Source organism: Trachurus trachurus, assembly GCF_905171665.1.
Source record: "Trachurus trachurus genome assembly, chromosome: 3".
NCBI lineage: Eukaryota > Metazoa > Chordata > Actinopteri > Carangiformes > Carangidae > Trachurus > Trachurus trachurus.
Genome location: NC_139893.1, coordinates 10,235,366 through 10,257,652, shown reverse-complemented (window position 1 = coordinate 10,257,652; position 22,287 = coordinate 10,235,366). Strand labels below are relative to the sequence as shown.

Sequence of the window (22,287 nt, the reverse complement as noted above, 5' to 3'; positions counted from 1 at the left end):
CTTCACGCACGGAGCTGTGGCGTCACATTCCATCCAGACAAGCGTGCGTGATGTGTGCGGACAGGATGACGTCGGTAAGTGTCTGTGCTTTTCGGATTGTTGTTGTGTTTCTCTTTTCTTTTTTTAAAGGAGGGAGATAATAGAAACCAGGGCCGACCCAAGCCTCCACGGGGCCCTAACCAAATTAACTTTTGTATTATGTCTTTCTTTTTTTCTTTTTTTGGAGGGGGGGGGGGCTATTTGTGCCAATAAAACTGATTGTTGCTTATTTAGTACACGGTTATTTCATTTTTATAATTATTAATCTGTCATTAGGAATCATCATCCTAGCCTGGCATGTTTAATCCATCTATGGTTGTTAATCATGAAATTGTAGCCTACCAAATGCAGGTTGATTTACACTTGATCTCAATGTGATAGGCCTACTGAATATCATCATCTAGGTGTAGTAAGAGTAACAAAATAAACCAATAGACAATGCATTTGCTGTAAACATGTCATCTGCTATTTTATTTTTGGTTATAAATAAACTGCACCAGCAAAGTGCAACAACAATTTTAAGTCAAACAACAACAATTGGGTTTTTTTTTGTAATTAGGCTACACAGAATTTCTTGTGGGATCAATTACGCACTACAGCTTTGGGGACCCCCTAGTGGTCACTGGGCCCTGAGCAGGTGTTTAGTTTGCTTTTGCCTTGAGCCGGCTCTGAAACACCCAAAAAACCATGTTAATGGGAGCGACACCGGTCAGCCTGAGACTCACCTCGGTAATGCTTTCAATTCCACAATGCACCGCTTTCAATCCCATCACAGCAATTATGATTGATTAAATCCAAGGAAGTGCTCAGCATGATTTTATAATGAGTAATAGGCTAACAGAAATTCACATGGAACTATTTTTGTATGTGAATGGTAGAAAGGGACTCATTGGTCAGAGCCTGTCCTGCAGTAAGACAACTCAGATACACTGCAGAAGATGGTATTAATATAGACTCTATGGAGCCTGTAGCTGCTCAAGGGCCCCAGATTTTATGGGCCCCACCTTATAACCTGTTCCAGGAGCCCCAGAATTGAATTGTAGTTTTACAATCTATCAAATTGAGCATGGAGCATAATCAAATCACTAAATTTTCTCTGGCCATCAGAGTTATACTGTACACAGAGGACAGATAGGGAAGGAGTGGATATAACAAGCCAGCAGGTTATTGTGGCTGTAGCCATACTACAGATAGTTTAGGTCTTTATTTCATATTTAGACAAAGAGAGACTCAACAGTTCAAACTCAAAACGGGGCATCTTCACCTCTAATATTAGGAGATGCCCTTGATCTGTAATTTAAATTAATGTCTACCAGTGGGTGACAATGAGTGGCTGCAGTTAGCATCTCTCTGACAGGGGGCAGAGATGCAGAAATAACTGGACTTGTGTTGCAGCATCAACTCAGAGCAAACAGTTAAAATGCATAGTTCACATTGTCACGTCACAGCAGAAAGGGTCACAGTTTGATAACAAACCTATTCTGTATGTTTGCATGTTCTTTTTCTGTTTGTTCAGGGTTTTTTTTTAGTGATCTGGGTTTCCTCCCACATTCCAGAGACAAGTCACTTTTACTGAGTCTAAACTCTATTAGAGTTGCATATGGTTTCAGTTTCACTGTAAACCCCTCTAAGTGCAGGGAAAAAGTTTTGTACCTCTTTGTTTGTTAACCTTCAATATTTCAGCATGAAATTTTTACCAAATGTAATATTGCAGAGCCTCCTCGCTTTGTTGTAGCTAAACGGTTCAATATTTTTTAAATCAATGAATCTCAAAATTAATTTGAAAACACAACTAGGGTCCCTTAAAAGATGACATAATAGCTCCTTAACTTTTGTGTAAATTACTCCTCAAAGTTAGTTGAAAATGTTTAATAATGACCAAGAATAACCAACAGGAATGGGAAGTAAAAACTCTTCCCATTACTTCCATGCGGCTGCTGAGTAAATCACTCCATCTGTATTTGCCCATTGAGCTAATTCAATGTAAAATTACATACAGTAGCATCTGAACTCGAGGTGGAAAAGTAGTCATGAAATGTTGAGAAGTGTACAGACAAAAATAAATAGTTTTAACGAAATGATTACATCTTTGTTTATTTCTGTGTAGTTTCGGTAACACTTTACAATAAGGGTCCCTTAATTAACCTTAGTTAGTACATTATTAAGCATAATATATAAACTAATGTGTTAATTAATGCTGAGTAATGCATACATAATGATAACTAATTACATTATTCAACTTTTAAGTGTATTAACTAACTTTGAGTAGTAAACATTAATTAACTGCTTACTAATAGGCTACATTAATTAATGTGTATCCTAATTCTAAGCAATACATAATAATGATTGTTAATATATCTGTAAACAGTTAATTAATGCTTACTGTAATAATGTACTAACGTTAATTAAGGGACCCTTATTGTGAAGTGTTACCGTAGTTTCATCCAAAATATCTTATTTCTCATGCTACTCAGTCATCACCTGAGTCTTTGGTGAACACGACATATAGCCAGTTACTACTTTGTGTATAAAGGCTAATTCTTGAGTTAATCATTATAGAGACATAATCACATATCAATCATGTTTCCACTATGAATTGCCACAAATTTGACAACACAGCTTTGCACAATTTTTAATTAATGACCCGCATAAATGATCATCAGATTGTCAACAACAACAACAACAACACTGCCTCTAAGGAATGACATATTCACAGATGTACTTCTTGAGGCTGCGACACACCTCATCGTACCACTTTCCCTGTGCAGCCACTGAAAGGGCAACACAGCTCTCCCTCTTCGTTCCTGTGGGCTGCTTCTTGGAGCGGTCCCAGTTGAAGAAGCTGACTGGCAGGCTGTTGACATCAACATACTGGCCCTCTTTCACTATGTCCGCCACACCGATCCAGAAGTCCTTGGATCCTTGGGCGCTCCTCTTTGCATACTCGTTCAGTTCACTGTTCTCAATCATGTCCCTTGGCGTTGCGAGAGTTCCTCCTTGTGCAATGCAGTCCTCATTTGCTTCGTGGTAATGTTTGGGTTCCTCAATTGTCAGATAACACTTCCTATGAGCTTTGATGCCACGGAGACAGACTGAAAACACAGAGTATTTACCTAATGAGTAACTTTAAAGTAACTATAATGTACTGAAAGAGCTAAAAAAATATTTTTGCAATATCTTATTTCTGCTGTGATAATGCAGCAGTTATTACAGCCATACTCACCATCAGTCTGAAGTTAGCCAATAACAACAACAAAGATAGATAGATTTATAGCATTTTTATATGAAAAACTACAAGACAAATGAAAAGTATAAGAAAGTGACACAAAATTGTATTTAAAAAAAATATATAAAAATTTTGGTGGTCTTACATTCCTTATAAATTCTTTCTTACATTCTTTCCTTTGTGTGATCCGACCTTTTTCTCTACAATAGCAGATGTGAGTGCTGCTGCCCCCTGCTGGTAAGTCTTCACACTGACTGTTTCAAAATTCTGATTATGAAGTTACCAATTATGTGTCACACTCTTGCATAACAGCCCAGTGGCATGAATTACAGGCAACATCTTAAGACACTAACAATACAAATACGTTAACTTTTTTTTATTTTTATCTCTGATTTACTTGTTTTTCAAATATAACATTGAATGCAATGATGCTTATGATTCTAATGTCTCTGCTGTCTTCTGTTCTTTCTGTCTTCTAGTTTTATTTAGTGAGAGCAGTTGTACCTGTCTGCAACGCCTGCATCTCTTTCAGTGAATTCACCTCCTGCCACAACCTCTCAAGCTGGGACCTCACATCATCTCCATCTGCAGCTGCACCTCGACAAAAGAACCAAAAAGAAAGAAACATCGTCAGAGGAGCATCGGTGCAGAGCATGTAACTGCTGAGCTGTACGTGATGTGTACCCTACAGTTACCTCCGGACTGTCGAGATGACACTGCCTTTCTGGTGCGCGATGGGCGGCTGGAGCTGAAGTGGAGCTGAAGGGAGAAGCAAAGGACGAGGAAGACGGGGAGGGCCAGACGTGCCATGTCTGAGGGCCAGTGGATCCTACGGGACAGGACACAGTGGCACAACTTATACTGCTGTGAAAGGAACCAAAAACACTGCAGGCAGCTCAATATATATACTGGCCCTCTGTATGCCTTTTCGGCATACTCTCCCTGCATTGGCTCCAGCTCTGTTTGTTTTTGTCCAAACATCAGGAGGAGGTGAGGGAGGTATAAGGGTGGAGTGGCAAATAATGATTTCCTTGTGTCTGGCTTTTGATAAATATTTGCTTGGGACAAGGTGCACTAAGCAGTGTTCCCTTTCATTTCACAAACAAACTGGAAATTCATTGACTGCTTTGCTATTACAGAGCGTTCTTCATCCATCTTCCCTTCCCCCTCACGCGTATAAGCTTTGGACACGCTAAGTCACTTTTTGACAAGTGAAAAATTATGTTAGACCTTGTTGTCAACTCGGTAAAAAGTGCAAACTATGAAATGACACCAGTTAAAAGGGAAACACTGGATTCATGTGCACTATTGGTATTAATAATAAGGGTTTAATAAGAGCTGTCAGCACATGTATACAGATATCAAGTACCCTAAATGCTGCTGTCTTTTATAAACTGTAGATATCTTCACAACAGTTCAATCACACAGACTTCCACTTATATAATATTTAAAAATAAAACTCCAATTAGCCCCGAGGAAAGTCCGGATCCCAGCTCAGGCTGCAGACAAAGTTATTTTTAGAGGGAGATGTTGTATATAGATGAGAGGTGGGAGCTAAATAAGAAACACCCTCGGGCATATGGGCTCAATATAGCAATGCAACGCTCACAGCCAGCTCATGTGTGTTTTCCCATTTGACACCCTTTTTCTTTGAACAGTGTTCAAATTGTACATTTCTGAGCATCGGTATGATAACATTTTGATGTGCTGTCCAGATTATTATATAAAATGGTACTGTATCAAACATCTATTTAATTCAGACTCATTGCACAGCCCCGAGTCCAAGTTCTATGTTTAGTCAGCATGCAAAAAAAAAGAAAAAGAAGCTGTAATAGCACATGCTATTCCAACGCAATCTCTCTAACACTACTCTCTTTCCACCCTGAGGCAAACATAACACCCAAAACTAACTCTGGGCCTGGAGTCGAGGATGAGGCAGCTGCTTTATAGAGGATCAGTAGTCAAAGTTTAATTAATAATAAATGATCGAGAGACCACATGAATAAAATACAGTTTGCAGCAGTTCTGTCAGCAGTTCATGAATTGATTCTGGCAGTGCTGTTGTCTACCTGTGTGCGCCACAGCAAAGGTCAACAGTTGCTCATTTGCATGATGGTAGAACACAAGCATTAATTAGATGCCAGCATATTTCTCTGGTGACAAAATATTTACTGACAAACTATATTTCATAAGATCAAAGTAAGTACAAATTGATATTACAAATGTTAAAGAGATGTACGAGGGGTGTGTTTTTAATCTAACATGGGGAGAAATACTTTCAAAGAAGGTTTCAATCTTATATGAAATAAATTAAAATGATGAACTAAGACAAAAAAAACAGGCACAGAATAGTTTGCAGATACATTTATTCAAGTAAACAGAGCTGTACTCAAAGAAAGTACACAAAAAGTGACAAAAATATACGACCACAGGTAAACCAGAGTTTTAAGGAATTTTGTGAATGTATTACAATGCCAAACTCTTGTTTAGACTTTTTTCTTCTATTTTTTTTTTTTTACAAGGCACACACTTAAAAACATGCTCACTCTTGCACCCACACAAACGCACTCACACACACACACAGACCTGACATTGAAGGCATAAAAACTGTATTTTCAAGGTCTCTATGCATCATTATCTGCTTCTCCAAGTCTAGAAATCAATTTCCAAAATTATTAACAACCACTGACACTGTCTCCACTGTTTATCACTCAGCTTCAAAGCATGCAGTGTTTACTCCTGTTACTTTTGCTCTTGCTAAGCTGATACATTTCTTTTTAAATGACATGATTGCTAAACATTATATGAATAAACAATTCAGATGACAACCAAGCTGAGTAAGCAAGGCCGAATAAATAGTGAAAATTCAATGCACTTTTTGCAATTAGAAATAAAAACAAATGAATCGGAGTGGATGAATGTGTGTGTGGCAAACATTTGTTCCTTGTCAGCTGTTCCTCTCTTGCATTTCATTAGCAACTTGCAGATTTCAGAGTATAGTAGAGGGCGTCATACTTAAATTAAGAAACACACATTGGTGCTGAAACCTGCATCAGCCTGCCTTCTACACCTGCTCATAGTAAAAATAAATTATCCCCGGAGCATTATGGCACTTTTGTTGAGAGGCACCAGCAAGTAAACAACTTTGGTCAGACAAGTGTAGCAGATACTCCACAAACAATGGGCTGCAGTCTGACTGGCTTTTTCATGTTCCTCCTAAAGAAAATCCAAGAATTTACTAATTTATCTTCGCTGCTTTTGTATTTCTATATGTTCTGCAAGATATACATTTGATGTGTTGAAACTCGAATTTGTTCTGTGTTACAAAAGTGTCAACTTTACATGATCTGAAGATAAATGTACTGTAACACAGTAAGGTATCATATACGGAGAGTTTAGTCGGGAAATGTGTCCTTGTTCCTACAAAATTACATAATCATGCAAGGAAGGTTTTATTTTTAGTATATGCATCCGTTTTCACATTCCAGTTAAAACAACCTTTTTTTTGTAAGTTTGTTCAATATGAACTTTGCACGAAGGAAAACATGTCAAGTATCAAATACTCGTCTGTAGCTCAAAGGCACTGGTGATCCCGTAATATTACAAGGTTGGCATCAAAGAGTAAAATATCATGCAAGTATCTACACACAGACTTTTCTATCTCTCCTGGCTTATGTGTTACTACTGTAACATGAGAAAGTGATTCAGAGGCTTTAACACATTGGGGTAATTTTCTCAAACTTCAGCATCACTTGTTTGCTTTCGTTCTCCTCTGTCATCGCTGAGGACATGCAGGTCAGAATTAAATTAAATGTTTTTTCCGTCTTGTGAAATGTTTAAACATGCTGCTGAGCTTGACACTTATGAGCTTTGACTAACTCTAATTTTAAACAAACTACGCTTTAAGCTGAAAATAGCAAAGTCTGGTGCTAATTCAATAAACTGCTGGCAGATTTAATTAAATGTAAAACAGGCACAGACCTATTCACATTATTGGCTAGCGTAATGTTACTTCATAATACGGTAAAAAATATAATAATACTATTTTTTTTTTTTGAGAATGGCACTTGACACTTGTTGCCTGGGTGACAAACATGTAGTTAGTCTTCATTTAACCCAAAATTTTGCTCGACCAATCAACTGACAAACAATAGGTAGGAGGCACACACTGACACTGTACATACATACATACATACATACATTCATGCATACATGCATACAGCACATACTGCACAACACTGGTGTGTGGTTGTGTTCCTCTGTGGTGAAGCTGTGCAGCCTCTCTGGCCGTAGTGCAGAGGCCTCTGTCGGCCCTAATGGATGAATGGCATCCGCTCCTTGCTGTCGTTGTCTCCCTCGGGCTCCTCCTCTTCCTCTCCGGCCTCACTGGTCTCCGTGCTGTCGCTGGCCATCTACAGTGGTCATACAATATTAAGCAGATCATTAATTGTGTACTGGTGCAGGCAATTCTCAATATGAACAGGTTTAGTCTACTAATACGTTGTAGATTGATACGGAAAAGACTGATGGACTAAAGAGGGAGGAAATCCTTTACAGATTTATGACCTGAAACTGTGCAGTAGGCATCCGAAATGTCAGACTGGACTATTTATCAACAACAACTACTGCACTGCCAGCAAGATGTCTGTGTGGCTATTTAAGCACAGACACAAGAAAAGCCATCTCACTCATTGCCTTTTTATATTTACAGCGTTTCTATCTTACAGTAACACTGAACTCTACACAAGCCACATAAACAAGGACAGGGAGTCCACAAGGGGGAGATATTTTCTTCATTCCTCAATAACTTGTTGAAATGTTGGTTCATCTGGTTTGGCATGTTTGCCAATTATTTTTCTTAGTCATCTTCCTTCTGGTCCCTCGTCATCCTTTTGGTCATATACCCACAACCATTAATGTCATGTGATACTTATATTTAATCTGTTGTTTTTGTCATTGATATCTATTTATTATGTCATTCAGCTCAAGCTGGAATCACTAATTGTGAAACATAACTTCATGTGTCCAGTGTGAACATATACATGTCTCTGTCTACTGTTTTTTTTTCTTTTTTTTTCTGCCTGTGTTGGAGTGAACATTGTATATATTTGTAGAGCACTGCACTTAGAAAAAATATATTTTTTCTTGTTGATCAATTTACTGTTGTTACCAGAGGGGTGGGAGACTTCTCCACATCCAGAATGAGTTTTCCTATGTTGCCTCGGTCATGAATTCTCTGCATGGCCTCTTTTACCTGCAGAGAAAAACACAACAGTCAACTTACTTTTCACAAGCTTAGGTGCAGACATCAACTGTGATATCACAAATCAAATCTCATACAATGCTGACTCTTATGTGTCAACCAACCAAAGACCTTAAAGGGATAGCAGTGGTAAATTCGCCTATTGCCATAATCACTATAGTTTTAGGGGTAGGTTCATTACCTTTAATTGTCGGTGCAAGCTGTTTTTAGATCTGCGGGGCAGAGACGCGAGCTGCTTACATGTAGCTAACGCAATGGGGGTGAACGGTGCTTTTTTCCCTCAAAACTAATCAAATCCAACAACTCCAAAACGGTCCTGTGGACAAGTTGTGACCTGCACATTCACCATGCTATGAAATAATCACGTATAATTATGCACATTACGACACATGAAGCAAATACTTGCATTTTTTAAATCACTCCACCCGGCAGTCGTGTCTGGAATGTACTTTCGGTTACACTTTGCCTTAAAAACAACTCTGTCCTGTAATGTTACATCATTGTTTCATGGCATGGTGAATGTGCAGGTCACAACCTCCACAAGCGCAGTTTGGAGTTGCTGGATTGTGTATTTGATGAGTTTGATGAGGGAAAGGTGGAAGTACCGTACGCCTCCGTTGCGTTAGCTGAGCAGCTCGTGTCTCTGCCCTGCCGAACAGCATGCAACGACAATTAAAGGTATGGAACCTACCCCTAAGATTATAGGGATTATGGCAATAAGTGAATTTACCAAAATGTTGAACTATCCCTTTAAAGTTCTTCTTGTAGAGCAGCATTAGGCTGGTACTACATCTTAGTCTGATCCAAAAAACTTCTGCACCAATATTTTAAAACCAGAATTTAACTGTAACATTTTTTGTAACTGTGAAAGAAATTGGGCTGCTTTATAACATTGATTTCACTTCTGCTCATAAAATAATTTCTGCTCATAAAATGGGTCTTTTTATGAGCAGAATGAGACAGAGCTTCCAACAATACAGGTTTTCCAAGACAGAGGCTGCGGTGACACCGAAAAGACAAAATACGTATACCTGCTAAAAGCATCACACCAACGACACTTTTGTAACCACTTCTTGGCTGTTACAGACACAAGAGTCCCTCACAGTCCCTCTGGGAGAAAAGTTAATGGCCTTGATGTTGACTAGATGCTGCTGACTCATCCTGCTCGGCCATGTTTGACATCACACACTGAACACTTCACTGCTTTTACTGATCAATAGATCTATGTAGGTAACTGCACTGCCACTGCTTCATATGACCTATGACTGAGTCTGCAGGAACTGTGTAGGTTCAGTCTTCATTGATTCACATCTTGCAGAAACAGATGTTTTTCATTTTCAAAAAAAAAAAAAAAAAAGCTCACACCAACTCTGCAAAGACATAATCTAAATCTGGTGCTGGTTTCACTCATGTTAGGATAACTGAAGGAAATAGTGAGACTTAACATTTTCAAACAACTTAAACTAAATAACACATTAAAAGGCAGTGATTGCTTTTTTTAGAAACTAACTTAATGAGTAATGACTGACATATGGAGTGTCTGTTATAGATAAAGAACATTAATCCTTGAAACCTAAATACTCTGCAAAACTCTCCAAGAGTGCATGCAGGTTCTGCAGACAGAGCTTTAAGTCAAAACGAAGCAGGCAGGGCTTTTGTCACCAGGGTCTGTGGAGACACCTGTCCACAGTATATTTCATTTAGCCAACATTTTGATCCAGTTCAACCAAACTTATCCCAGTGCACCTGCTGGGCGATTATACCTGTCTATAAGAACTTAAAATATTTGGTCCATATATTCAATTAACTGCCATCTAGGGCAGCAAGTGCAATAATTTTCATGATTTCCTCCAACTAGGCTAAACTTAACAAGCCTATTTTGAGGGCAGCAACAACGTAGCAGGTGGAAACTATAAACAGTAAAATACCAATGAAACTCATTAAACCATATCTGACTCATTGTTAGAGAGAGAAAAAAACACATCACAAAAGATTACTCAGGATGTCATATCTTTCTTGCCTATTATAATCCACACAGAGACACAACTGAATGTGCCTCTTTGTCTAGAAGCCATTGTGTCCCAAGCATTCATTTGTTAAATTAAATACCGGAAATCAAGCCAAGAGCAAAATTAGGTCAGAAACTTGTCCAGCACTTGGCTGCGAGGTGGCAAGTTTACAGAGCAGAGGGGATAAATATCACTGGTATTTTGGTTGAAAAAAGACTTTTTGGTCAGTGACCAATAGGACACGTGTGTGGGCAGTATACACCTGGGAAACTCAGGTGATAGAGAGACAAATGTAATATTTTCTTTAGTGATACTAATGGGGGGAAAAAAGCCTCTTCTTATACAAATGTCTCGCATGTTCAAAGCCTTTTTCATTCCAGAAAAAAAAAAAGGTTTCCCGAGGTCAACTCGTAAACGAATGCTCTCTGATTTCTCCTTCCAGGCCTGTAAACAATTGAACCAGGCTGTGCCCCTGACACCACATCCCACGCCATCCTCCCATCTAATGAGATTCTTCATGGGCAATGGTTCCGGTGAATGGCCTGAGCAATCAGCCAGATTTTAATGACAACAGCGGAGGGAAAGTTTCCCATGAGAATTGAAAATCTGAGGACAGCAATCATTTCATCAACGTATTCTCTCTCTGGCTGCAGATAGAAAGCTCTGGGGGACTTGTAATCTGCTTCCTGTGATGTATTAGCTGCCCTCCCTCTGCTCTTATCTGCAACCTGGGAGTGTTTGTGTGTGCGTGAAACAAATTCCTAACATTTTACCTGTAAATACTGTAGAGAAGCTGCATTTTGATATCACTGATGGGAACAGTGGTCAAAATGGAAAATCACTTCCTGGTAAAACTGTATATGTAAGCATGGGGGGTAGGTTTAGGAATACTTCTATTTTTTTCCACTTGTTACATAGTGTAATGTCTGAAAATAAAGCACAGGACAAATAAATACAGTGGAAATGAAACATTGTTTGTCAAACTTTGCACCAAACACAGTTGCAGAAGTTCCCACAAACTTTGCTCAGTTTGTTATTCTCTAACCTTTGGTCCAGTTTGACCAGTCTGATTATATAGGTTTGGACAAGTAGCTACTGCCTGCTGCTGAAGACCAACTCTAAACAATTTATGTCTGTACACAGTGACTAGATTTTTAATACTGGGTGGAAAAACAGCCAATTTAAAGGCAATGCTATGTGGGAGTCACATGAGGTCACCAAGCCTCATAAACCCATAAGAACAGGAAAAGTGCAACAAACTAGTCAAGCGAGCAGAGACATGCAGTCAGGCATTATGAGCCATGGCGTTAGGGACTGTGACAACTATTTCTATCATCTGACCAGAGACGAAATATCCTAAAAGATTCCAATGCAGCCAACAAGACATATTGAAACTAAAGACAGGTTTGTGCCTCTTTACTGGCAGAGGAATAAGAGTTTTCTATTAGCAGAAGCACCAGCTGAGATGTGAAGGGCCAACCTGCCATAAAAGGGGTTTGTAAAGTTAAAGGCTTATGTTTAAAGACAAAGAAAGGAAATCAAGAACTGAGTTAGATTTCAAAGGCAGCATCGTTGTGTCCACCTGTATGAGACACTCCAGTCCTGACTGTCAATTTATCCAGTTCTGGGATGTGGCAAAAAATTTTAAAAAAATAAATAAATAAACAGTGGGGTGGGGACTTTCTACAAACTGTGAGTGAAGTGATCAACATATGGCCTGTTTTGCGTGGGTGTGAAATAATTGTGGAAGAGGAAGATGCATCCCACCCACCAACTGTGGAAGAGTGTCCACGAACAGCTGACGATGATCCACAGAAAGCAGCGGGGGGGCAAAGCAAACTAATAAAGATTTGTGCTATCCAAGATGTGTGCATGAAATCTTCCATTACCGCTGTGATCAGATTTCCATTTTTTCTTAATCGCATCATCATTGACTTCATCATCTTTCAGCCCTCTGGCCATTCTGATCTGGCTCTTACCTCCTCCAGCGCCCACAGGGAGTCCACTACCGGTTTGATCTTCTTTTGGTTGTAGAGGCACAGGAGCTTGTCCATCACTGATCTAATGAGACTGCATCTCCCTTGTTTAAAGAGGAGGTTGAGAAGCGAGAATCCAGCTATGACTTTGTTCTCCTCATATAATTTAATAGGGTTCACCTTCTCCACCTGCCACCACTGCGGGGGAAAAAAAAGAAAAACACAGACACATTCATCCTGAGTGACTCATTTGTATGTGTGTTTCATTTGCCATGAAATGTTCATTGGATAGTAACTGGATACTGTTTCCTTCAAATGTTGATGACAGACTGCATCTCTGACTCACAGATTTTGCAAAGCTGAAGAAACTCTTTGTTTCCCCAGTTACCATGTTTGACGCGCCTGAAAAAACAAAAATAAAAGGATTTCTGTATGCTGTACAAACGGCGAGACAGAAGTGACTGGTCACTAATAGGCAGCTAAGAAGCATGAAGGGTGACGTGGTGGGGGGAGAAACATTTGGCACCTTCAGACCTTTAGATCTGTGTGAGCATGCCTTCGCACATATTCAACATAACTAATAAATTCATCTAATTCTCTTACTTTATTCATGAGGCCTGACAGGAACTAAAGTAATTAACAGAGATCAGATAAGAATGGTAGCTGTTAAAGACAACACATTTCATTTTCAGGCTATGGATTGTATTTTATTCAAGACTCATCTTTAAAGGAATAGTTGAATATTAAGGGAAATTAATTTATTCACTCTCTTGCTACAAGTTTGATGAGAAAATCGATGCCACTCTCATGCCTGTCTGTTAGACGAGATCTAAGGCTAGATCAAAACGTAATATATGTCTAGACAACGTATGGTCAATGTGCAAAGTTGGTGCTGTAATTGTAAATCGCTGACATCATTGTCCAAATGTCTATGCTTATGTATCTGATGTTAATCTGGCCCTGCAAACCGTTTCACCAAGAGCTCAATGGTCCTTTATTGGTGAGTGACTGCACCTCTGTTACACTTACATACACAGTATTTAAAGCCAAGCTCCCAGTAAAGCTTTTGTCTTTTACGTGTTTTTCTGTTTAAGTTGTAAGCCTCGGTCTGGGTAAGAATCTACCACTAAGCCAAGATAAGCTAAACTAAGTTATCAGCCTCTTTGCTCAATTTTACTAAAACTGGACTGGTATAAGAGTGGTAACGATCTTCCCATGTCACACATATGAGTGTATTCCCAAAGTTGTCAAACTGTTCCTTTAAGTATTCATGTTAGCCTGGAAGTTGAAGCATAATGAATAAAGTTCACTATTTTCACGCTGAAAGTGATTGTTCCTACCATAGAGGATGTAAGTTCCCAGTGGCTTCAGCAGACTCAAACCTTTTCCTGTGTTCTCCCCACACAGGCAGTCCAACAAGATGTCCACTCCCTCTGGAGAAATTCTACAACATTAAGAACAAAGTAAAGGTGACGTCCACTAAAAGTGAGATTCATATAAAATGCAAACATACATGCAAAATATTGTTTGAATCGGGGCTGAACAATATCCAAAAGAAAAAAAAATTGTAGACATTGTAATTGCCACATCAGTCAGGATTTTAGTTGAAATGGTAATAAGATGAAAAACAAATAATCCTCAAATGTGGGAACTTGTGTTACACAATAAAGAGCTCAAAATCTTTGGGTTTGGGACGGTTGGTTGGACAAAACAAACAAATCTTAAAACATCAACTTGGGGATTAGGAAATTCTGTTTTTCTGACAGGCCAAATGATTTACCAAGGAAATAATCAGCAGGTTAATCAAACATGACATTAATTACCTATCTATCTAATCAGTTAATCAACTAACCATTCTGGTTCTACTGAACATGTTGTGAAGATTTAATCTACAAAAAAAGTTCATACAGCTGAGACAAAGTACACTAAACAGCCGACTTCATACATTCACACACAGTTATATGAATTGCCAATGCCTAGTTTATGACTGTGACCACAAACTGTGCAAAACAATGTACAAGACCATATATTCAGCCCAATAATTCAAACTCTGCAGCAGCAGCATCATCATGGATTTATAAAATATAGGAATTGATTCCCTGGAGAATAACTTTGAGAAAAAGTTGCAGCATGCAACCCACATTTTTCTTCTGACTCTGCCCACAGTTTTCTTATAAAGAGATTATTGATGTTTTGCAGTGCCCACATGGCTCCTCGGCGGAAACACATTTTATATCATGTTGAAAAAGGTTTATGCTCTTAGCGCACACCGAATCAATCAGACATCAGACAAAAACATAATGAGACTCATTAGAAGAATGTATATGAAAAAAATGAAAGGCATGTTATTATCAAGGGCACCTTAATTCCTTACTTGTCTGCCTTGTGGCCTGGGACACCGGCTTGGCTAAACTGCTTGGTGGTCTTGTGATTCCCATGGTTTTTGCCTTTTGTAAAAAGATTAATTTAATTGTACTTTGCTCTTGATCCTGAGAAGAATGTGTGGGCCAGAGAGATGAAAGGCACATTAATCCACTACCACTGTTGATATGTAAGTAGAAAGCATGAAACAATCAGTGCTAAAGAAACAATATAATTTGAATCCCTGTGTAGTATTATAATAATCAGCTGAATTCAGTGTTGCAGCGTAATTCATTTGTAGAGTGGATGACACATCTGTCCTGGTTAAATGATTCAACAGTATTGACACATGTGGCAGAAAAATTACTGCAAAAGCTTTTGTAAAGCAGAGGAGGCGGTGTGGTGATGGAGTCATCAAAGCTCTGCAACATCTTTAGAAACAGGCAGACTCTATGGCAGAGTTGCAGTGTTGCAGTAAACGCCAGGCAGGTTTGCTTTTGCTACAAGGTGTTTTCTTTGTGGCGTGCACTGGTGTGTGTGTGTGTGTGTGTGTGTGTGTGAGCGTGCTTTGTTGTGAATGAAATGTGTGGGCTATCAACACCCGGCCCCTAATTGGCTCAGTTGTTCCACATTGCCAGCGCAGACCTCCGCCCTACACAATGCTGCTGCTCTCTGAGATGAGCTGCGAGTTGCCATGGGGACCATGACCACACAAGACCAAATAAGGCAACAGGTAACATCTGCACCCTCGCGCAGCAGCCCTCTGTGCTCGCTCGGCAAGGTCCACGTTATCATCACATGGCGATACCATCAGATTCAATTTCATTTTACAGCCCTAAACAAATTACTGTTCCCAAAAGAAACAACGAGGAGCGAAACAGAGACTTACTTTTTGACTTCTTGTACATAATCGACATTTCTGTCAAACAGGTGAGTCACAGAGTCTCTGATGGCTGCGTGTTTGAAACATGAGGCGATCCCGAACACGGTGACGTTGGGAACGGTGGAGCACAGCTGAGCCACAGCTTGACCCTGGGAATAAACAAACAGTTGCAACAATCTATCAGAGCCCAGGAGCCTCCAGTCTTAACACACCACAGAAAACAGCAGCACAATCCACTGTCACATAACAGAAATTCACAGAAAACAAGTTATTTTGATATGTGTAATACTACTGATTGATTGCTTAGCCTTGGTTATAACCCACAGTGTCTTTCTGTCAGTCTTTTGAGTCGTTAAGCATTTCTTTCAGTCGTTTCAAAATTTCAAAAAACTCTACAGATGTTTTAGACAAAGATAATTCAAAGCACAGTTTCTTCACTGTGTGCAACACATTACACAACAACAGCAAGATAGACAACTTGTTCCATTTGTGGCTGTGAAACTGTGGGTGATAATGAGCACTGGATGAAACGGCTGAACTTCTTGTGTTGTGTTGCCTGTGCAATAGTCGTGTAGGAAGAAACAAGACTTACTACACCACCTCCCGCCGAGTGCACCAACACCGACATCCCCTCTCGCAAATTGGCGACCTCAAAGAGCATCATATAGGCGGCGACAAAGTTCAGGGAGAACGCTGCCGCCTCTGCAAAAGTCATTTCATCTGGCATCTTGTAGACAAAGTCCACTGGTGTGCAAACCACCTCTGCCCAGGCATTGTAATTCACAAAGGCCATAACTCTGTCGCCTATCTGAAAGAAACACCATTAGTTAGCAGCAGGCATTGATAACTCTTTTGGGGGTTTTGGGGGACTGGAAACATTTAGTCATGGTCACAACATTCACATTATGTCATTTCACTAACCTCAAAACCTTTTGTGTTCTCACCCACAGACTCCACTATACCAGAGCACTCAAACCCAGGTACAAGAGGAGGTTTTGGAGGATTATCAATAGTCCCCTGACGCACCATCAGATCCAGGAAATTCAAGCCACTGCAACAAAGAATAAATAGACCCCCATTCAATATCTGGATGGAAACAATGCATCTGACCCGTCTCTGACCACTGGCAGCTCTTTAATCAATACCACAACTATTTAGTATTGGCTTTATGTTGAGAGATCTGAGGCTTGCCCTGTGCTATTTATTTCATGATTATCAGCAGTGACTCACTGGCTTTATACCCCTGTGAATACAAGGCCAGATTCAACGGGCAATTTTCCTTTCAAGGAAAATTAAAAAGGCTTGCACTTTAATTTCTCTAAAACTGAGATAAAGCCAACACTGGGAAAAAAGGTTCTCCAGCTCTAGTCTGGGACGAAACTGACTGATCAATACCCCTGTTAAAAAATAGAAACACAAAATGTACTTTGAATCATGAGTGAATGTGCTTGGAAATCAAAATGCTGCCTAGTTTTTTGCTTCCAGCCAGAACGACCTGCTGTTATCAGGGAAAGACCTGTAGCTTCACGACTGCGAAATCCTCCTTTGTTGTTGTTCATCATCCAGGTTCAGACTGTGGTCACAAAATACTGAGAGGACGCGGCTCATCACAGTCAGTGAACACATGTCAGATGTCTTTTTTTTTCTTTCTTTCTCATATTTACCATGCTTTGACGCGGATCTTCACTTCCCCGCTCTGAGGCTCGGGCATTGCCTTCCTGCTCACCCTGAGTTTGTTAAGACCTCCGAAAGCCGCCAGTATCACCGCTCGCATTTCTTTGGCATCGCCGGACGACTCCACGGTCTCCGCTTCTTTCCCCACGTTTTTGTCTATCATGAACTCGGTTTCCTCTGTCATATCTGCTCCTTCTTTAGCCATGATGTCGGACGGAGACCTGCTGCTCTCCTCACCGCTCCTCCTCGGGGGCTCAGAGTGATGTGGCGAGCAGCCTGCGCACAGCCCAGGCGCTGGATGGATGAAAGGATGGATGGATGGATGGACGGAGGGAGGAGAGGAGAGGATGGTGCTGCTCTTCAGTGGAGCCATGAGCGCTCACCCTCTGTTGTTTTCAGTTTATTCAATCATGCGAAATAACGTGCTGTATTTCTTTTTTTCTAAAGTGACGTAGTCAAACTGATGATTTCAACTTGAAGTTTGAATTGAAATACAATTCATCCCTGTGTATTGTATTTTTCTTGCAGCAGGTTATTAAAGTGTGATTTGCGCCATCTGCTGGTTAAAAGACTGAAGTACAGCAAGTGTTCCAGTGATGGAAAGTAGATTTTCTATTAAATACTGCAGGATTGAACGCGAGTACAAAATTGAGGTAGCTTACTAGGCTACTACATTTTCTTTTCATGCCACAAATACTCCACAGAGGGAAATGCTATAGACTTCATACTTACATAATTTTACTCAAATATATCTATTTCACAGGCTCAGCTTTAATTATTAGATGACAGATGATTTTTTTCCCCACACAGAGCATATGGAGCATGTTCAATATGATGTGCAACTATGAGTTGAAATACTTGACAGTGTTTCCAAGTAGAGCTGAAAAAGATAGTTAATTTAAAAAATAATTAAAAAAAAACAGGAAAAAAAAACAACCTAATTTTTGCTTCTTCTTTAAACACTATTCATGGACATGTTATTCGTCGGCTTGGCCAATACATTTAAAGGCCGAATATTCATACTATTTCAATATTTTCACAAAGTCTGCAAACATTCCTCACTTACATCTTTTTCCACCAATCAGTCTGAGTGCTGAAGTCTGCAACATGACAAAATGATTATTCATTTAAGGGGTATGAATAATTCTGGCCTTAACTGTATATCGTTTTATTGTTCAGGACACACACTTTGGATTATTAACAGACTTCCTCTGTGGTGAGTGAGTCTCAGCGTTTATTTCTCCAACAACTGCAAAACTGTCCTTGCTTTTAGACAGTATCAAACAAAGGTTTGCAGAAACACAAGTTTATATTTTCTGTGTATAACACTGACACAAAGCATAAATTAGTTAACCGATTTCAGTCTTACAATTATTTTTTTCTTCAAATCACAAAAGCTTCTATAGTCAATCGAGTAAGACGTGTGTGGGGAAAAGCAGCAGCTTTTTATTTCAACTTGAATTACAGGTGCACACGTAGCATAAAATATATGGTCCATGTTCAATCAAATGGATTGTAACCTATTTGAATCACCTTTCATTGGACTGTAGCACAGACAGTGTGATCACAATGTGAATGACATTGAAAAGTAGTGCTCCTCTAATAGTTTTAAACAAGGTTCTGTGGCATAGCTTCAATATTCAAGTTGGTTTTATTATAACTTCCTCCACTGCTTTTTATGACACCAAAGTCATTTCAACCCTGAGAAGACCAACATGGCTAGACATTTTTCTGGCATATACCAAGTCGTTTTGTGCGTATTGTAGCCTTCACTGGTTGTATATATTATCTCAGAGGAGGAGATACCCTCACTGGTTAAAAAAAATAGCTCAGTGTAATCTCTCATTCATTACACACTTCTCACTGTTAATGAGATTAATTTGCTACACGATATCCTCTGTACATTCAAAGTAGATATAGGGTGGACAAAGGGGAAAGCTGTGGGACAACAGTGGAAGGATTTGCTCTAATGTTTTGGAACGTCAGTAAATATTCGCAGTCCGTGCATTCCTTGAATCTCGTCCTTGAGAGCCTGTGGAGGACAAAACACAACAGAAAAATCAATTATTATTTTAACAGGAACATGTCTTAAAATCTCAAGTGTGTGGTTGACAGATTGATACAGACCACATCAAACAAGTCCCAGTACAAGCTTCAGTAAAATTAATAAAACAAAGACATCAAACATGTTGCCAAAATGTAGTTTAGAGCTAATCTTTATTTTATCCTGTCACAGGAAAAAAACTGAGCTGACTGTTACAGTAATTTACCTGATTCACTAACTGATGTTGTTGCACCGTCCTCTTCCCTTTGAACTCACTGGACTCTATGTGGATCTCATACATGGCCCCACAACCTCCTAAACACAGCACAGGATCACACAAACAACACTGTCAATTCCTAAGTTTGTTATGACAATCTGCTCTCTACATAATAATAAGAAACTGGTCTACATAATAAAAGTTGATATATTAGTAGTATACTGATCAACAGGGATGTGTTGCACCAAAAACCATTACCAATGGGATTGGTAATTAACTTTGTCAGTATTTATAAACTAAACCCCTCAGACTGCTATCATGGCTGGGTTTCTTTTATTCAGTGTAAATATCAGTATTCAGTGAGAAGCTGATATTTTAAGGAAAAAAATGGGAAACCTGATGTTACAAGAATGTTACTGGCCAGATAGAATAACTCACTACAAGAGTAGGCTATATGGTTGAACAATTTGCACTGCAGCCACAACAATTAAGTGCTGAACTGAATAAGTGCCACTGAATAATCTTCAGTATTTACTTAAATACGAATGGTTAGGGAAATGCTGTTTTCAACCTTATTGTGCCGTTTCCTGTCATAGTATAGAATCTTTAGAAAACAATACACATAGGCTATTTTCATAATTTTCTGTGGCGTAATTTGATTATTAATCGGTGAATTGAGAAAAATAATCGGTTAACTAATAGTTAATGTTTATGTCACTCACTAGCATCACTAATCCCAAATCCTGATGATGTGCCCTAGTTGTTGTTGTTATAATAAGAATAAACTGCACGCAGCCAGTCACGTGCTAGATCTGTCATTATGTGTTTACCTGAAATATCCACAACTTTGAGGGACGAGGCTGAGGGAAACTTCTCCTTCAGGACCTGTGCGATGCGGACCTCCCCGTCTGTCTCTGTGGACAGGTGTCTCTGCGCCGGGCTGCAACCGGCGGCGGCGGCGACCTGCAAACAGACACCGAGCAGCGGTCGGTCAGCGGTTACCATAACACCGGAGCTCCGTGCAGAGACTCACCGGCAGAAACAGCAGCGACGTGAACAACATGAACGGTTCGTTTACCGGGTTGTTGCTGCGGAGGAACCGGAGAGCCGAGGTCACGGGGCCGGACAGACCGCGTTTACAAGCCAACATGATGACTTTAACAGTGTGTGTTTTCTATCACAGGACGTTTTACACACCGGTTACTCAACAAGTCACGTCGCGGCCGCACACAGCTTCGTCTCAGCGAGATGACGTCACACATCCGGGTACTTCACGGCCAGTCAATGTTCACGGCCAGCATGTTGTTATATATTTATTTTAATATATGTTTAATGTAATATAATACATCCATGTTTAATTCATTTAGCCTACATTATTTAATTTAAGCATCGACTATATATATATATATTTTAAAAACCTGAAAAGAAAGTTCTGCAATATTATTAAAGCAGAAGTAAGTGGTCCGGTCGTTTTCGCTAATGCTGCGTTCCAGGCAGGCTTTTGAAATCGTAAATTACAGCTTCAAGTCACAACTTACGACTTTGTAGCGTTCCAGGCAACCCACTCGTGTTTTTCCGACCTGTTTTACCGGTGAAAGTCACTATAACGGCCACTCGTAACTTCCGACCGGTGAACTCGTACCAGATCGAACTGGTACGACTTCACGGTCGGAAAAATACGAGTTTCCTTGAACGCACCATAACAGTCCTCGTCCCTACGTCGCCACATTCACGGCGTCCCTTGGCTGCACACACAGCCCTGCATGCCGTTCTCTCTCCTCATTGGATAAAAACTGTAGGATACGATAAATGTTTTCTCCTCGGCTCAGAGCAGAGCAGAGTGACTGACAGACCCGTGTTTCAGACCAAACACTCTATGTAAGTGATTGCTGTCAGAAGATATAACTATTTAAGACTTATATTGACCAAGGTACGTTTTATCAGTCTGTTTTCTGGGAATAATTGACATAAGGAGAAACCAGAAACAAGCCGTTTTTTCGTTTTTTCGTTTTGGAAAAAAAAACGGAAATCAAAATTTCAGTTTGTTTTCTCGTTTTTGGTTCTTATTTAACAAAACGACTTTACCACTCAATATTTTGTTTCCGTGGGTGGGCGGGTCCTAGTGTGCTTCCTTGCCCTGTGCCCTTCAAAATAAAAGTTCCTCAATTTAATAATGTCGACAAAAATATTACTGTAGGCTACAGACACTATCAGACATAGATGACCCCATCACCCACAGTCAAGACTGACACGGCTTCAAATAACAATAATAGTAGGCTATTCATAATGAAAATGAGAACTTATGAAGTTATGATGACTTCAGTGTAGATGTTTAGCCACAAGGTGGCGCAGTTATTACATGAAGAGTAGATCTGATGGCTTTACTACGACGGAGGCTCACAACATATCGTGTGTATTATTGAAAGCGAGGGGTGTGCCTATAGGCTATAGGCTAGTGAGTACAGAGTGTCTACTCTGTACAGTGACAAAGACTGTACAGTAACTTCGTTCAATATACAGTAGATACTACTTCAAAGTGGCCATTTTACTCGCGGGGAGCGAGATTCACGCAACGCGTGGAATGTGAGTGACAAA

The 22,287-nt window shown here is 39.8% G+C and overlaps 3 protein-coding genes across 4 annotated transcripts; all 3 read right to left on the bottom strand.

The window, feature by feature from the left end:
• Positions 1 to 2,733: 2,733 nt before the first annotated feature.
• Positions 2,734 to 4,213, bottom strand: clec3a (C-type lectin domain family 3, member A; the record flags this gene model as incomplete). Of its 2 annotated transcripts, none has more annotated exons than XM_084001732.1 (3): positions 2,734 to 3,131; positions 3,770 to 3,856; positions 3,961 to 4,213. In XM_084001732.1, 3 exons carry the CDS (start codon positions 4,211 to 4,213, stop codon positions 2,734 to 2,736), a joined length of 738 nt encoding a protein of 245 aa, XP_083857858.1. The 2 variants fall into 2 exon arrangements, with proteins under 2 accessions (XP_083857858.1, XP_083857859.1); XM_084001733.1 differs by having other exon boundaries at positions 3,770 to 3,862; positions 3,961 to 4,075.
• Positions 4,214 to 7,578: 3,365 nt separating this feature from the next.
• vat1l (vesicle amine transport 1-like) lies at positions 7,579 to 17,636 on the bottom strand (the record flags this gene model as incomplete). Its single annotated transcript, XM_083992531.1, has 9 exons — positions 7,579 to 7,677; positions 8,436 to 8,519; positions 12,517 to 12,711; positions 12,860 to 12,915; positions 13,854 to 13,957; positions 15,764 to 15,906; positions 16,350 to 16,561; positions 16,675 to 16,808; positions 17,422 to 17,636. The coding sequence occupies 9 exons, from the start codon at positions 17,634 to 17,636 to the stop codon at positions 7,579 to 7,581; spliced, it is 1,242 nt and encodes a 413-aa protein (XP_083848657.1).
• A 797-nt stretch (positions 17,637 to 18,433) lies between these two features.
• On the bottom strand, positions 18,434 to 20,930 carry bola3 (bolA family member 3). The gene is made up of 4 exons (XM_083994574.1): positions 20,771 to 20,930; positions 20,523 to 20,655; positions 19,702 to 19,790; positions 18,434 to 19,463 (listed from the first exon to the last, which is right to left on the bottom strand). Exons 1-4 carry the CDS (start codon positions 20,840 to 20,842, stop codon positions 19,398 to 19,400), a joined length of 360 nt encoding a protein of 119 aa, XP_083850700.1. The 5' UTR covers positions 20,843 to 20,930; the 3' UTR covers positions 18,434 to 19,397.
• Positions 20,931 to 22,287: the final 1,357 nt, after the last annotated feature.